General features: G+C 49.5%; 1 protein-coding gene across 6 annotated transcripts in view; it reads left to right on the top strand.

Moving 5' to 3' along the window:
- SUSD6 (sushi domain containing 6) overlaps positions 1–17,085 on the top strand; it is a 98,736-nt gene extending 81,651 nt beyond the window's left edge. For all 6 annotated transcript variants that reach the window (XM_025919991.2, XM_086709425.1, XM_086709428.1 and 3 more), the window contains exons 3-6: positions 4,721–4,918; positions 5,906–6,044; positions 10,327–10,754; positions 12,897–17,085. In XM_025919991.2, the coding sequence (XP_025775776.2) occupies positions 4,721–4,918; positions 5,906–6,044; positions 10,327–10,754; positions 12,897–12,922 (791 nt within the window). In that variant the 3' untranslated portion in view covers positions 12,923–17,085. The remainder of the gene's footprint in view (positions 1–4,720; positions 4,919–5,905; positions 6,045–10,326; positions 10,755–12,896) is intronic.
- The last annotated feature ends 355 nt before the right edge of the window (positions 17,086–17,440 follow it).

The following is a 17,440-nucleotide window of genomic DNA, read 5'->3' as shown; positions in this document are numbered from 1 at the left end:
CAGAACAGTGAATCCAAGCCCCATGTGGCTACTGAGAACCTGAAGTGTGGTTAGTTTGAGTTGAGATGTGCTGACTTACTATGGAAAAAAAAAATTAGATATCTCTTTAAAATAGAAAAATTTATATTTTATATAAATTAGGTTAAATAAAGCAGATTATTAAGATTAATTTCATGTGTTTCCTTTTACTTTTTCACCATGGCTACTAGAAAATTTTAAATTAGCCATGTTGGGGTGCCTGGGTGGCTCGGTTAAGTATCTGACTTCAGCTTAGGTCACGATCTCGCGGTTCGTGGATTCGAGCCCCGCATCAGGCTCTGTGCTGACAGCTCAGAGCCTGGAACCTGCTTCAGATTCTGTGTCTCCCACTCTCTCTGCCCCTCCCCCGCTCACACTCTGTCTCAAACTCTGACCCTCCCCTGCTCACACTCTGTCTCTCTCAAAAACAAACATTAAAAAAATATATAAAATTACCTATGTGGCTGCATTATATTTCTGTTGGACAGTGCTGCACTGGATGTGTGATATCCATCCATTCCTTCCTCCCATCCTTATTTTTTCTGATCCTATTTCTCTTCTTTGCCACTGGTTCTTACCTTCCTCTGGTTGCCAGCAGTGCTCCTTACCTGAATTAGATGGTCTCTGACAAGGACGGCCCAGGCTAATAGAAGAGTTCGCCTTTTAACACTTCCTTCTTTGCTTTGCATTAGAGTTGGCCGTGTGTGAGTCTGTCCTCTCTAAGCTTTCTGAGGGCACAGTCTTGTCACATTTACATTTATGGCCTCCTAGAGCAGACTGTGGAGAGATGGGGGCTCTGAGTTACAACCAGAGACATTACAATTCTGCCTCCGTGGTGTCCCTGATTATTAAGACTGCTGTGTGGGTGTGCTGGGTTTGGGGAAGCCTTTTTCTTCTCCCCTTAATTCCCAGGAAAGCTTTTCTCCAGCCATCCTTTCTTTGGATGCTTTGATTAAGCACCTACTTCTCTGTGCTTAATGTTATGTTCTAAATGCTACTGCTTTGATTTTAGTCTAAAACTACATTATTTCAAACTTGTGCATGAACACTGACCAGTTTCTTAAGCCCTCAGTCAGTGTTTTAGAGTATGGTGTTTTCTTGATAACTGACGTCAGCCAGAAATCTCTTTTGTTGAGTCTTTTTTTAAATGCACCAGGTATTTAAATGTCTGTTTGCCTTCCTCACACTGACCTTCACACTCCCTACTCCTCATACCTCATTTTGAAGGGACTCAAGTGCTTGTTCAAGTGTGTTACACTGAACAGTTTGATCCGGGGCCCTCTCCTGGAGCTCATTTTGATTTGCTTGTTATGGAATCTTACAAAGTTGGTTTTGTTTTTTGCCTCCTCCTTCTAAAAGTCTGGTCCTCAGGACACAAAAGCAAAGCCCATTTAGAAGGGCTAATCAAGGGTTCTTGTTTTCTACTGAGGGTTGTAGGCTGCAGTGACTTGGAGGTGGAAGGATCAGCCAGCTTATTTTGCATCTTCTCTGTCTGCATCCTCCCCAGCTGGCTGAATCGTCTTTCTCTGAGGCCCCTGAAGAACTACTTTGCTGCTTCCTGTGCTTACTGGAGGCCTAAATGGTTGTAGGAGATAATGGAAAGCAGAGAAGGAAGCTAAGGAGAACTAATTGATTTTTTTCCTGTAAAATTTCTATCTTCTGGCTTTCTCCCTTTTTACAATTACGCGGCTTGACCAAATCAGATGAGTTCATTGTCTTCTTGCAGTTTAGAACCGAGCTTAAAACTCCCTCTGAGAACCTTGGGTTGTCAGAGAGAGAGGCTGAGATTAAGATTAAGGTAGCCTCTTGCCCAGGATGGTGGCTTCCAGAAGCCTCTGGATGATTGTTTGCTCTTCCTGATGTTCTTCCATTTCTTGTTAACCCAGGCATCACTGAGAGGGTCCTTTTGAACACCTCTTTTATAAGAATTTTAAAAAAATTTTTTTATGTTTATTTATTTTTGAGAGAGACAGCACGAGCAGGGGAGGGGCAGAGAGAGAGGGAGACACAGAATCCGAAGCAGGCTCCATGTTCTGAGCTGTCAGCACAGAGCCTGATGTGGGGCTCGAACCCACAAACCACGAGATCACGACCCAAACTGAAGTCGGACGCTTAACCAACTGAGCCACCCTGGCGCCCCGAAAACCTGCTCTTTGCCACAACTCTCCCACTCTGCTGTTTGCCTGGGCAAGAAGGCCATATTTTTTTCTTGTGTTCTTGGTGTCTTAACATGACCTTGCCCCCTCCCCCTTTTTTTTTTTAACCTCCATAGCCTCCTTACTTCCCTGGACCGGGGGCAGCCTCTTTGCAATGCTGAGCCCTATGCATTTGACTGGTTTCCTTTAGCCTTCACAGATAATGTAAAAGAACCTATGTGCATGTATTTGACCGTACTAGGGTTGCTGTACTGTTGACAAACTTTAAGGCTCCCTCCAACTTTGTCCATCTTTGATCAGATTCAGTTCTTCTTGTAATTCTGCCCTTCTCAAGACCCCTCAGAAGCTTCCCTTGTCCTTTGAACATGTTACAAACACCTCCTGTTGCAGTCAAGACCGTCTGCAAGATGGTCTCATTGCTTGCCACTTTTTTTTTTGCACTAAACTTTCCTTATGCTAGGTGATCTCAAAGGTTCTCTAGATTTGGGCTTTACCGGCAGGAATACCAGCAGCAGGAGTGGCTTTAGAATCTGCAGCTTTTCCTCTGAGACCATCTTTCCCAGCACATTGGACCTGTGAGTGGGTCCTGCCTGCTTTCGGAAGCTGCCCTGGGGTGCTCAGCATTAATTATGCTGAGGAAATGACCCAATTAGACACAGTGCTAGGAGAGCCAAGGGATCTGTGGCAGCCTTGTTGCCCTGAACAAAAGAGGGAAAATGTAAAGAGTAAAGCAGTTTACAGAGGTTCCTTTGGAAATCCAGCTGGACAGCTTTTTGAACTAGTTGGCCAAAGTTGCAAGAGGCACCAGGAGTCTGGTGGGTCTGTCTTCCTCCTGTTTAAGACTTTGGGTGAGGTGGGTGGCGTGGGAAGAATCTGGAGAAGGCATGTCTCTAGAGGGCACTGGGGCACTTACTTGGGCTCATCTGCTAGTTTCAGAGAAGCTGCCCAGACCTCTTCTTGTGCATCCCTGTGGCACCCATCCTGGCGTTATTGTCTGATAAATCTTTATAGATGAGTCTTTTCTCCTCATCTCAGCAATACACACCTTGAAGGCAGGGAGCCATCATCTCTTTTTCGACATGACCTACCCCCCAGCCTGGCTGGCAGTCTGCCTGCTTACTGGCAGTCTTTAGGTTGAAGGGAAGTGGTATTTGATAAGAGGCTGTAAGGGCATCTCTGTGCAAGGGAGCGGTGGGCAGTCTTGTGAGTGGGAGAGGGTTCAGTCACGCTCCAGGTCCGTTAGAGGAAGTGGAAAAAAAAAACAACAGTTCTTATTTTCATACCGATGTTCTTGTGATAATCAGGATGGGGGCAGGATATTTGTCAGCAGAATCAAATGTCTGTTGGAATTTTCTATCTTTTATATTAGTAAGGCTTTTGGAAAGTTGAAGTTCATGGTACCTGGCCATCCTGCCAGCATGTCTTCTCCCCCAGCCAAGCCTTCCAAACAGAATTTCCTTTAGTGCCCCTGTTGTGTATCTCCTGTTAGGGCTAAGCACAACCCACAGTCCATTGCCTGACTTTTAACTCTGCAGCGTCAGTCTAGGATTGGAGGTGCAGGCCATGGAATCAGAGGTCACCCTTCTCATCAGGCCGCTTAGACCTTCCTGTTCCTCTGACTTACTGCTACAACTCATCTACACCAGGGTTCTCACCACACTTGGACTCCATTTGCCTAACTGACCTGTTTGAAAGGAGGTGACCAGGACATGCATACTTCTTAAAGGCCCACTCAGCTCCTGGGGTAGAAGCGGTGTCTGCTGGTGGAAAGAGCACAGGTTTTAGAGTCAGAAGACTTGACCCTGCTCTCGGGTCTGCCCTTTACAGTGCCTTACGCTTGGCTAAAGTCATTTAACTTCTGTGGGTCAGTGTCCTCATCGACAAAGGGGAGTAATGATAACTAGGTCTTGGAGCTGTCAGAATAAAGGGATAGAAGGTGAAGATGCTTTTAAAGCCAAATAGTCTCGCCTGAGCAAAAGCTGTGGGCTTTACTGTGGGATGGAGACCAGTGCTGGCGGGGGCTTCTCCATTCAGGAGGAGGGCAGTACATGGGGGCTTGGGAGGGCCAGGAAATCCATCAGAAATCCCCTCTCAGGCCACGAAGGCACATTTTTATCACACCATGGCGTCTTTTCTGGTATTGTTATCAGAAACAGGGCTAACGTTTCCCTTGCACAGGTTGACAGTGTTTTACCACCTTTCACTCTGATTCATTGTGTGTTTCAGTAGGTTTTATCAAAACCATATGATGTGCTAGGTCTCTGAGTTCACGACTGTCAGAGTCTGTCACTCCCTCATGGGTGTGGTTCTCCCAAGGCACATACAGAGCAAGAGGGGAAATGTTGCAAGCAGCCAGACTTTCCCTGCAGCCAGTGTGCTTCCTTTTGTCACTGGCAACCTGAATTTCCAGAGTTTGGCCAACAGCCTTTCTAAGAGAATGGCTCTCAGATCCTCCTGCATTTCCTGTCCTCCTCGACAGCACGGACAGGATCCCACTGGGAAACCTCACTGCTGTATCCCCACGCACTCTCTCTCTGTCTTTGCAGTGTGTTCCCTACCCCCGGAGCCAGAGAATGGTGGCTATATCTGCCACCCCCGGCCCTGCAGAGACCCCCTGAACGCGGGCAGCGTCATTGAGTACCTGTGTGCTGAAGGCTACATGTTGAAGGGTGATTACAAGTACCTGACGTGTAAGAATGGAGAATGGAAACCAGCCATGGAGATTAGCTGCCGTCTCAATGAGGGTCAGTCTGGCAGATGAGAAAGGGGGGCTGCTGGGGTTCTGCTTCCTTTAAGCTGATGGGAAGTGGCGCCCACTTCCTCCAGAGCACCTGTGCTGTGGGCGGTGTAGCTCCTTTGATGCCCCTCAGCCTCCCTTCCTTTGGGATTTCATGTCTTTGTAAAAGACGTTTGGGGTTGCTGGTGCGTGTCCCACTGCATTTCAGCTGAGCCACCGAGGGGCTTGGTAGCTTTATCGAGGCATCTGTTCTGCTTTGTAAAGTCTCTTTGATGCTTAGGATCTCTCGTTTGCCCAGCCAAGTGCTGGTGACCTTTGGCCATGTTCTGCTAACACCTTCTGGAGTGTCTCTTTTATATTATTTTTCTTTGAATGGAAATGGACTGTTTGTTATAGAGCTACAGTCCAGCTGGACAGAAGACCCCTCCTGCCTCCTCCTGTCATCCATGACAGGAAAATCCAACTGTCTGCAGGAAAGTATGTGTCCTACAGCTGTCTTCGTGCCTCACACTCGGGCTCCTAGACCATGACACCCTAGAGATGGATGGGGACCAGCCTGAGATTTGCAACTGAAGTTACAGGGTCTTAGAACAGGGGATCACAGCCCAGTTCTTAGCAGTTTTCCTGCCACATGTGGGGAAACATGGGTGGGACCTAGGATGGTGGAAGACTGTGTCCATGCACATGGTTGATGCCTACCAACCTGCTACTGAGGACAGGATCAGAAGTGGTTAGTAAAAGCCAGATCTCTAGGGGCATGTGAGGTTAGGTGTGAGATGGTCCTCAAAGGTCTGAAGTGAAGAGAATTTTAGATTCGAGAACAGGATGGGGAAATGACCCCTTACCTTATGTGTAAAAGCTGCTCCACACTTAGACTTCCAAAATGGCCATGGCCATGGCACCGTGCAAGGGACCTTTGACGAGATCAGCTGTGGGGCTCACATGTTATGGGTCTGGGCACAGCACCCTTCTGATGATGATTTTATTTCTGTAGACAAAGATGCCCACACATCACTTGGGGTCCCCACGCTGTCCATAGTTGCTTCCACTGCCAGCTCCGTGGCACTCATTCTCCTCCTCGTGGTGCTGTTTGTGCTGCTGCAGCCGAAGCTGAAGTCGTTCCATCACAGCAGGTGAGGCCCGTGGTCGGGGGCAGCGGGCATCGCCATGAGGCCTGGCCTTTGACTGCAGAGGGGTGCTTGTGGGCCTGGCAGCCTCTTCTGATGTGTGTGCCCAGGGGAAGGGGAGGGCCCTGCCATGTGTTCAACTCCTGGATATGCCTGGCACTGTGCTTATCATTTTGCTTATCATTAGCTTAATCCTCATTGGATCACTGCAGATAAGGAAGCTGAGGCTCAGAGAGATTAAGTCAAGGTCGTGACTCCTCTAGATGATGACCACCTGGAGATTTGGACCCAGACTTGTCCAACCCCCAAGCCTTGTCATTTGCCCTATACCAGTGGCTCTCAAAGTGTGGTTCCAGCAGCATCAGCATCACCTGGGGACTTGTTAGGAATGAGAATTTTCAGGCCCCACCCCAGACCAACTGAATGAGAAACTCTAGGGCCGAGACCCATCCACGTAGTTTCATAAACCCTCCAGGTGATTCTGAGGCAGGCTCTGTTTGCGAGCCACTGCCCTGGCCCCCTAGTTCCCAATCCTGACTGCACATATAGGCATCTGTAGGGAATTAAACACAAATACCAACACCTAAGCCTCTATCCCCAGACATTCTGATTAATTTGGTTTGGAGTGGGAGCCTAGCATTAGTGTTTTTTGTTTTGTTTTTTATTTTTTTTTAATTTTTTTTTTTTTTTTTAATGTTCATTTATTTTTGAGGGAGACGGAGCGTGAGCAGGGGAGGGGCAGAGAGAGAGGGAGACACAGAATCCGAAGCAGGCTCCAGGCTCCGAGCTGTCAGCACAGAGCCTGATGTGGGGCTCAGACTTTCAGACCATGAGATCATGACCCGAGTCGAAGTCAGACGCCCATCCAGGCACCCCTGTTTTGTTTTTGTTTATTTTTGAGAGAGAGAGAGAGAGGGAGAGAACGAGTGGGGGAGGGGCAGAGAGAGGGGGAGACAGAGGCTCCAAAGTGGGCTCTCTGCTGTCAGCATAGATATGGGGCTTGAACCCATGAAACGTGAGATCACGACCTGAGCCAAAGTTGGACGTTTAACCCACTGAACCATCCAGGCACCCTGTGGCATTAGTGTTTTTTAAAAAGCTCCCAGTGGTTTTAATGCGCGGCCAGGATGGCAACCACTGTGCCATACTGTGCTAGAAACAGAGGAAGTGGGGGGTTTTGCCCACCTTTGTCACTTTCCTTTTTCCAGTTGAGTGCGCTGCCCACAAGTCATCCCAGACTGGGTAGATGGGGGAGGGGGTGGCAGTGGTGGGGGACTGGCCCTGAGGGTATCCCTTAGGGGAAACTCTGCCCCGGGGCTGTCACGGCCCCCTGCAGTTTTTTGGGCTGCCCCGGCAGCTCCTCATTCCCCTGAGAATAGTTGATGTGCACTCACAGCCCTTTATCAGTCACTGTCGTCATCCACAGGCATAGAGGAACAAGCTAAGTTGTGTTAAATCAAACGCTTCCTGGTCTGGAATTTACAGACCAGGCTCAGGCTAAGTTTCATCTTTGTGTACTTGTGTGATTTTTCTTTCTTCTTTCTATTTTGTTTTTTTCAGGGGCCGGGGTGGGGGGGGGCAGGTAGTAGCTATTTGTTTTTTCAAGGTTGTTACACAGTTCATAGAATGAAGAGGAACTACTTGAAAGAATTGGCTATTTCCATGTAAAGTCAAGCTGATCTGTTTGTTGCTTCATCCAAATTAGGAGTATTTTCCCTTTGTAGTTACCTGGTAAGTGTGTTAAAAGTAATTGGCTGATTTTGCCTGACTTGAGTGGAAGAAAGATTTATTTGTTTGTTTGTTTGTTTGTTTGTTTGTTTTTTTATGGGCCCTGTTCAAATTTTGTACTGTGTTACACATATTACTTTTTTTTAATTAAAGGTTTTTTTTTTTTAATGTTTATTTACTTGAGAGAGAGAGAGAGAGAGACAGAGAGAGACAGAGAGTGAGCAGGGGAGGGGCAGAGAGAGAGAGAGAGAGAGACAGAATCTGAAGCAGGCTCCAGACTCCAAGCTGTTAGTTGGAACTCACAAACCATGAGATCATGACCAGAGCCAAAGTCAGATGCTTACCCACTGAGCCACCAAATTAAGGCACCCCTTAATTTTTTTTTAATGTTTATTTATTTTTGAGAGAAAGAGAGACAGAGCATGAGCAGGGAGGGGTAGAGAGAGAGGGAGACACAGAATCTGAAGCAGGCTCCAGGCTTTGAGCTGTCAGCACAGAGCCCGACATGGGGCTCGAGCTCACAAACTGTGAGATCATGACCTGAGCCAGAGTCGGATACTTAATTGACTGAGCCACCCAGGCGCCCCCACGTATTATATTACTTTTTAAACAACAACAACAAAACGCATTTTGAATAACAGAAGCTAAGCACGTACCAGAATGCACAGTGCTTTCTATGTCAACTTGCCATCAGTTTCCCTTCCTTCCAGAAACCTCCAGGCACTTCTGAGTACCACTTCTGTCATCCTCACAGTGTCTATGCCATTTGAATTGGTAGCATAGATTTTATCTGCAAGTACAGATGAGGAAATTAAGAGCTAATAACAGTCTAGCAATAGTAATGTGGTCCAGTCATGGAGCTTCTGTGTGTTCTGGTGTAATACCCTGAGGAGAACACAGCATCACAAATGATACAGTGTTCCAGGCAAAAATTGACTGGAATCTTAATCCCAAGGAAACAATTAAGTCCGGACTGTGGACTCTGGGACATCGTAGGAGACAACTGGCCTGGATTCTAACAAAAGGTATCCTTGTCATGAAGGAGAAGCTATCGTGGACTGTTCTAGAGGAAAGGAGATAGAATAGGACTAACCGCAATGCATGAGCCCTAATTGGGTCCTCGAAAACAAACGAGACTGCAGCTGAAACAGATATATTTTGGGGTATTTAGGAAAATTTGAATGACAGTATTATACCATTGTTAAATTTCAAGGAGGTAATAATGTTGCAGGTATGCAGAAGAGGTTCTTCGGAGGGGTGTGCTGCTGAATAATGTTCTGTTTAGCCATAAATAACTTACTTTCAGAATGGTTCAGGAAAAAAGTGTGTTTATATCAAAAAGTGTTAAAAAAACAAAAAGGTGTTTGCATAAATAAATCTCACACAAAATTCAGTAAAAGAAGCCAGATACACATACACATATGTACACACACATTCATTGTATATCCCATTTATATAAAGATCAAAAGTACGCAAAACTCAACTGTGGTGTTGAGGGGTTCATTTTAGGCAGTAAAACTGTTGAAATAGAAAGCAAAACCTGATTGTCATGTAAGTTAGGATAGTGGTTACTTCCGGTGTGAGGAAGTAGGGAGTCATCGGGACAGGAAGCAAGGGTGTGTGGGGTGCTGGCGGCTTGCTCTTTCTTGACTTTGGTAGGGGCAGTACCTTTGGGATAAAACAGCTGTATATTTTTCTGTTTTGTGTGTGTGTGTGTGTATGTTGTAATTCACATGTAATTTTTTTAAGTTAAAAGTAAAAAGGCAAGTGGGGCACCTGGGTGGCTCAGTCCGTTAAGCGTCCAGCACTTGGTTTCAGCTCAGGTCATAATCTCACGGTTCGTGGGTTCGAGCCCCACATCGGGCTCCACTCTGGTGATGTGGAGCCGGCTTGAGATTCTCTCTCTCCCTCTCTCTGCCCCTCCCCCCCCCATGTTGTCTCTGTCTCTCTCAAAATAAATACACTTTAAAAAAATTGAATAAAATAAAGGGCAAGTACAGTAGCTGAGTCACAGGAATAGAATTCTTCACATTTTGACTCCGGCGTCCCAAGACCACAATGCTTCTTTTCCCTCTCCTTTTTTTAACCACTGCTGCATGGAAATTTAATTCACACACCACACAGTGTGCCCACTTAAAGCGTTCAGACACTATACTCACAGATATGTGCAAGCATTACTTTCTTACTTTCCTGTCCTCCCTGTGCTGCATACTGGCTTTATTTCTACGTCTCTAGGTTCCTAGTTTTTACACCATATGAGAGGGCTGGCTGCCTGGGTACCCAGAGGGTAAGAGCCCAGGAACTGGATTCACATCCCAGCTTCTTCCCGCACCAGCTGTGTGACTGGGCAGGGTACTTGACTTGTCTAAGCCTCATCTGCATTCTTGGTGAATCTGTACCTGAAAGGGCTCACCTGCGGGTTCAGTGGGATAAAGCGCTTAGTGCTGTGCCTGGCACGTTGTAAGTGCTCAAAACTGGTTGGCATTGTTGGTGTCGTTGTTGGTATCTATTTCTTTGTGTATTTTCATTCTTCCTTTGTCTTTTTCTCTTCTGGATGCAGGCGCGACCAGGGGGTATCTGGCGACCAGGTTTCCATCATGGTGGATGGAGTCCAGGTTGCGCTACCGTCCTACGAGGAAGCTGTATACGGCAGTTCCGGTCACTGTGTGCCTCCTGCTGACCCCAGAGTGCAGATCGTGCTGTCAGAAGGGTCTGGGCCCGGTGGGAGGAACGGACCAAGGGAGCAGCAGTTGCAGGACCAGGGGGCCTGTTCCTCTGCAGGCGGAGAGGAGGAGGCCCCGGGCCAGTCTGGACTATGCGAAGCCTGGGGCTCTCAGGGCTCAGAGACTGTGATGGTGCATCAGGCAACCACCTCTTCCTGGGTGGCCGGCTCAGGGAACAGCCGAGTGGCATACAAAGAAGCCCCAGATTCAGAGAACAGTGACATACAAAGCCTTTTATCCCTCACATCGGAGGACTACACAGATGGTAGGTGGTCTGCACTGATTGTGAATTATGAGCTGCTCGGGGGCCTTGCTGGGAGTGAGGAGGGACTGTGAGCCTCTCTCATAATTGGGTATTTGGAGGCAAAGGAAGATAATACCTGGGGGATTAGCCTGCAGAATAAGGCCTCACCCTCAGTTCCCGGCAGGGCTTTGGGCTCTGTGTAGGAGACTTTTGACTGTTGTCTGTGAATCTTCGTAGTTTAGAGTTTCCAAAACTATTTGTGGTCACAGGCCTGTGCTAAATCAAAGAGAGGACAGCTGCCTGGAGGCGGGAGTAGGGTCTGTTCTCTTGTGATAATTTTTATGTTCCTGAAAGGACAGGAGTGACAAAGAGGTATGGGGTCATGTTACAGAGAAAACTGGAGCCAGTCTTTCTTGCCCGGGATTCAGCAGTTTCATTTTCAACAGGACTATGCAAGTCCTGTGCCAGTTGGTTTTCTTGCACTATGTCAGTTAAACCTCACAGCGATCCTGAGAAGTAGATACTATTACCATCCCTATTTTACGGATCAGGATACTAAGGCCAGAGAAGGTGTCACTTGCCCATTGGTAGTAGCTGAGCTGGGATTAGAGCCCATGTTTATAACCCCACAGTGCCATGCTACCTCTCAGGTGACTCTGGGTTCTTGGTGGCAAGCCAGCCATAGAAGGAAATTGCCAACTCCTGACCTACCTGCCTCTTCTGGGGCCTGGAGAATTGAATTATCGGGATTGACTCTGTCACTTTAAAAGATATCTTTATATGAAACCCCAGTGCTTTTCAGGATGCAGGCTAAACCTAGAGGTTTCCCTTTTGACAGTAGGTTTCTGCACTTACCAAGCCCCTCTGAAAACCAGTGAGGAAGATGTATGTGCCCTGGAGGTCCTGGGTGCCATTAATGTCTGAGTTTGAGAGTATCTGAAAGCAGAGAAGTTGGAAATTCTTGAATGCAGATCATATTTAGGGGTTTCCTGAATCAACAGCATGCCTTCTTTCCTCTTGGTGGGATATAGAGCTGGGAAGGGGCCATTACCTAATTGACCTGCATTTAAAGGTGGAAGCCAGTGACCCAATGGACAGCCAGCTATGCATGTTATGTGTCTGTACATTTTTAAAAAAGTTTTTTTTAATGTTTATTTTTGAGATAGTGAGAGACAGAGCGTGAGCAGGGAAGGGCAGAGAGAGGAGGAGACACAGAATCTGAAGCAGGCTCCAGGCTCTGAGCTGTCAACAGAGCCCGACTTGGGACTTGAACCAATGAACCACAAGATCATGACCTGAGCTGAAGTCGGACGCTTAACCGACTGAGCCACCCAGGCGCCCCTGTGTGTCTGTATGTATTGACACAGGTCCCAAGTGTACTTCTCAGCCCTTATCTTTGCTAAGGAGCCCTGATGGTGCTTGCTCCTCTCCCTTCTTCTCCTCAGTACTTTGCTTTGTTCCATTTATTGAACAAACATTTTTGAGAACCTATCTTGTGTCTGGTGCCAGTTAGATTTCTGAGGTGATAGAAAGTAATTTGAAACATGCTGTCTGCCTGCATGGATTGTCTTGGGAAGATCGGGCCTATATTCAAGAAATATGGAACCAGGAGTTGTAGGGTCTGTGTCAGTGTGAGGGGCACAGAAAACAAGATACATCGGTCATTGCAGACTGCCTGTGCTGTCTGAGGCTGACAGCACCGTAGGAAATCAGGACCATGAGGCATCCATGTAACCCGATGGACATAAAAGGAGACCCGAGACCCAGGGAAGGAAGTGAGTTATTCGGTATCACACAGCTGGTGATTGGCTCTAAGGAGGAGGTAGGACCTAAGCAGGGCTCAGCAGCCTCATAGGGTGAGATTAAGGGTAGAAAGAGAAGCAACTAGACCAGCAGAGTCAAGGCAGACAGGAGATTCAAGGTGGTGGGACCAGAGGGGGTTTGAGTACTAAACATTCAGAGTTTATCACACAGGTAGGGGGAGAGATGAGCAAGGAAGGCCTAAAGAAGGGGCGAAGGGTGTAGACTCCTCTAGAAGGTATGAGTGAAGCATTTTGTTTCTTCAGACCAGGGCCTGCATGGGAAGCATGCAGTGGGATCAGACATGCTGCAGAGAGACCCAGCAGGGTAACCACTGTGCTTTCCTTCCTTCTCTTCCTGCAGATATCCCGCTGTTGAAAGAAGCATGAGTGCTGCCACGGGCCTCTCCTCTCTGCGACGGTCCTCTCTGCCCCTCTTCCCTCTCCCTGTGGGTTTGAGTACGCCATACTCCAGCCACCCTACCCGGATACCTGAGCTGCCACCTGTGTATCTGTGTATCTCTGTATCTCTGAGGGCCTCCAGGCCCACCTTGCTGGAAACTCAAGATGATTCTCGCCATCTGCCCGCTGGACAGCTGGAGGAGCTGGCATTTTGCCTACTCCAGCCTTCCCATCTGTGTCGGAGACATTTGAATGTGCTGGACTGAACTCTTCCTTTCCCTGAGCCCTCCGGGTCCCCTCCAGCCAGCTCTTTGGCGGCAGACCCCACCAGCCTGCGTGGGCCTGAGAGCCGCTGTGTTTACTCGTGCCTTCCCCCACCCAGCCCATTCGGTTTCCCTGTCATGCAGGCTTGTTGCTGTCCTACAAGCCTTGGTGGCTGCACTGCTGCCCTCCGGCACACAGAGGGCCAGGCCTGGGTCTGGGTCTGGCCTGTCACCTTTGAGGGCTGGCACCACTGCCCTTAGCAGGAGCAGATCCAAAAGTGGCTCTAATTAGGGCAAGGATGTGGGTGCCCGGGCCTGCCCTGGGTTGACACCCGTGGCACATTTCTTTGGCTGAGGTTGGAGGATGTGGAAAATCACGCCAAAGCTATCCCAGCACCCAGGTGTCCAGCTCAGAGGTTCTGGCCCCTGGCCCTGTTGAGTTTCTGAGAAGCGTTGAGAAGATCCTGAGGGAGGGAAGGAAGGTGGCTGATGGGTGATTGTCTTCCTAATATGCAAATTCTCACTTCCTACTTCTAGCACCGGCCTTCCTGGCCTTGGTCTTTTCTGTTTCACTGGAGTGTGAGGGGAAGTGGCCTGCTGCCTCCTGGGTTTGGTCCTTGGCAGCCCCAGCTTCCTTGCTGCCCACAGGGGCCCGAGGTGAATCATCGCTGGGATGGGAGAGTTGCTGAGGTGCCACGGAAGGTCTGTGTGGCCAGTGGCATTTGGGGCACGTTGCCCCGTTCTGGGTTCGTGGTGATGGAAGGGAGCCTGAGAGGCACAGACCGAGTCCCCAGGCAGCTGCAGGCAGCTCCATCCCCGGTCCTGAGGGTCCTCGTCACCACAGTCACGTGCCTTAGTAACTGTGCCCAGGAAGCGTGCTGCTGCTTGCTGCACTGCTGCTTTCCCTGCTTGTGTTTCCCCTGCCACCCTTCCACACGCCAGCCCACCAGCGAGTCCCTGCTCTCTCCCTTGGCCCCCCTGCCACCCTTCCACACGCCAGCCCACCAGCGAGTCCCTGACACCTGGGAGAGGGGCCGACACTCCTGTACATCCCCCTTGCTGGTCTGCAGCGGGTGAATGATTGCGAAGCAGCCTGGCTCTGGGTCCTGGAGTCGGAGCGGGTGGGCTCGGTGCTCCCAGATGCTCCTGCTGGGGGCTCTCGCTCTGCCACGTGTGAATGCTGACCAGGGCTGGGGTGGCAGAGTTCAGCCAGGCTACTGTCATCCTCAAAAGACGTGGCATTAAAGAATGCTTGTTTCTGTTTTGTTTTTGAAGCGCTGGGGCTGGGAGACTTGTAGCTGAGCCCACCTGTACCTCTGCTGCTCCCCAGCCGCTCTGTTTGGGATGGTGAAAACAGTAAAGAACCCAGTCTATTTTTAGTACCTGACCTAACAGGGTAGCTCCAGGCGTGGTTGGCCGCGAAGATTAAGAGGAATGGCCTCCTCTCAGCCTCCCGCGCCACTCTCAACACGCACTTTACCACCTGCCCGCTCCTGGCCTCCTGGCGCCACTGTAGTCTTCCTTCGCTCAGGGTAAGGGCAGTGCCTTCTGGGCCTGCGGGCAACCCCACACCTCCCCCCTTCCCCACCCAGGAGCCCTCATGTGCTGTGCGCAGAGCCCTGGCTGGCGTGTTTCCATACAGAGCAGGTTGGTGAAGGTGCTGGAACACAGAAGCCTCTGAGGGACATGCTGCAGACCAGGGGGGGGCCTGCCCTTGCCTCCAAAGAGGCCATTTCCGGAGATGTGCCTGTCAGCGGTTGCTGGCACGGGGCCCATCTGGAGGGTAGGGTCCCTACAGACCCTAGTTGCCTCCTTTACCCACAGGGGTGCCCTGTCTTCCTCCAGAAAAGACAGCAGGGACAAATGGCGGTGGGGGGCGGGGGTTGGGGGCGGAATCCAAAGTCTCACTGTTGAGCCTGCAGCCTGAATTCTAGTCTAGAATATTTTTAAAAATGAAAGATCTTACCCTTTTTTATATCATTACTCTGGATCTTTCCCTCCCTAAGAGATTATGCTATTTAAGGTTTACTCAGCTGAGTAGGTGATGAACTTAGCCCTTGGGGGAAAAAATGAAAAATGAAAAGCCTTTCTTCTGAAGCCTTCTTCCACCTTGCTCACCATTAACACTGTCCTGCGGATCACAAGCCCAGACTTGCCTACCTGGTAGGAAAGAAAGTCTGGATAAATGGGAACCTAGCATATACACACCCTTGCCACCTCTCTCCCGTCCCCTCTGTCCCTGGCTTTGCTGAGTCCCAGCTCCCACCTCCCACCTCCCACCTCCCAGGGCCTGTCGGGGGAGGATCCAGGCCTCCCATTGCAGCTGACATCCTTGCTGGCTTCTTCTCTCGCAGTTCTCTTCTCTGAAGCAGTTTCTTAGCCATCAGCCAGGTGCTGCTGTTTCTAGAGCTTCTGGGGTTTGTCCCTTTCAAGGGATTAGGGACTCCACAGCTGCCTTGAAGTGGGGCCTGGCTGAGAGACCAGGGCAGTGGCAGGTGGCAGGCTGTTGGGCAGGAGGCTGCCAAAGGATCCCAGAGCAGGTGGGAAAACCACGGCCCTGGCTTTCCCGGGCTCACCTCTAGGGGAGTCCAGCAGAGGGCTTGTCCAGGAGGGTAGCCGGCACCAAAGGACTAAAAGTGTCTTTTTGCACACATGAGCTGACTCAGTGGTTTTCTATCCTGCTGACTTGCCAGCGACTTTCAAGGGCCAGTATGTGGTGAAAATCACTTAAGGTTTCCGTCCCTTTCAATGCCTTAGTTTAGCAGATAGGCTCTCTCTTTTGCCATTTCTGAATGTTGTGTGCCGTGTTCCCATCTCACTGGTGTGAACTGTGAAATGGACTGAGTCCCAGCCACTTTGTGAGTTCTTTTGGCTTTATAAGGCACTTCGGTGTGCATTCTACTAACACTCCATTTGCAAACAGAACTTAAGCTAATGTCTTCTCCATTCATCCTCCCCCTCCTCTCCCTTACCCCCCCCCCCCCCCCGCCAGCTTTAAAGTTCTGTGGAGAAGCCTGATGGCAAGACAGACAAAGGTAGACTTTTCCTGCTTCTTTAGTGCTGGCACAGGGATCCACAGGCATTCGGCCTTTCCCCTCCCTCCCAGTTCTGGCCACATGGCAGTGTCTCCTCCGTTCACAGGGATATCTTCACACAGAGAATGGGATATGCTGCAAACACTTCTACATCCTTGCCTTTCTTTCCTCCTGAAAGAGAATAAAGGGCCCGGAAGAGAAGTGCTACACAGGCTTAAGTCCCCGTGTGCTTGTGAGGACAGTGAGGCCGAGGGCTTCTGGGACTCCCGGCTCTCAACGTAGGGCCAGTCTTTGCTGGGGCCCGGGGAGGGGCTGAACTAGACTTTGCTTGGCCGAAGCACAGACTGAGTGGTAGAGTAGCTGATTCCCTGAATAGGGAACGGCAACAGGCTCAGCTTTGCTGGGAAGCTGCCGCTCTTAATTTCCAGTTGAAAACCTAGAAGAATCTTGAATGGAAACCCCGAGGTTGAGCCCTCTGTCTGGCAGCAGAGCTGGCTGGAGGGAACGGAGGGGCACAGCACTCAGATTGCCAGGCCGGAGGAGAGATGGACGCAGGTTGCATGGCGGCCTACCACACCCCGCCCTGGCTTCTTTTCACACCACTGTGGAATCCTTTGTAGAATGGTACTCCTAGATGATGGTTTCAAACGACACATGCATCATTGACTCTGTGCAGGATGTCCCTCAATCAGTTTGGGTTTGCTTTATTTTATTTTATATATTTTTTGGTATCCTGTACATTGCGGTGGGTGTGAAGATAGTATTTTAATATTTGTACAAAGTTTAATTTAATTTTAATTGTTCTATGTATATAACTGCATTTCTAAATAATAATTAAAAAGGTTCTTATGAAGGCAGTTGTGAGCGATGTGATCCTTCCAGGAAGTTTTCATAGAAACCCTCGAGCAGGAAAAGCCTAGGTGGCAGGAGTTCCTGAAGTGGTGAAGCACCAGTTCTGGGGAGGGGCTGCCTAGCAAGAGGAGACAGGACAGGGAGAGGCGGACGGTATCGGGGAGAGGCCCCAAACCGGAGTGGAAACACACTACCGGTCTTAGGCGTTCTCAGTGTGCCAGTCCCCGTGCTGCACTGGGACTCAGCAGCGAGCAGGCCCCTGCGTTTGGGACCCGGGCACAATTACTGCCCTGGGAGGGCGGGCCGTCCCCACAGCGTGCAGTGCTGATCAGGGAAGCCACGCTGGGTGGGGCACA

This window comes from Puma concolor, chromosome B3 (assembly GCF_028749965.1).
Source record: "Puma concolor isolate L17-30 chromosome B3, mPumCon1.1.hap2, whole genome shotgun sequence".
NCBI classification, from domain to species: Eukaryota; Metazoa; Chordata; class Mammalia; order Carnivora; family Felidae; genus Puma; species Puma concolor.
Note: the sequence above shows the minus strand (reverse complement) of the source record. Positions and strands in the feature narration are given on the sequence as shown.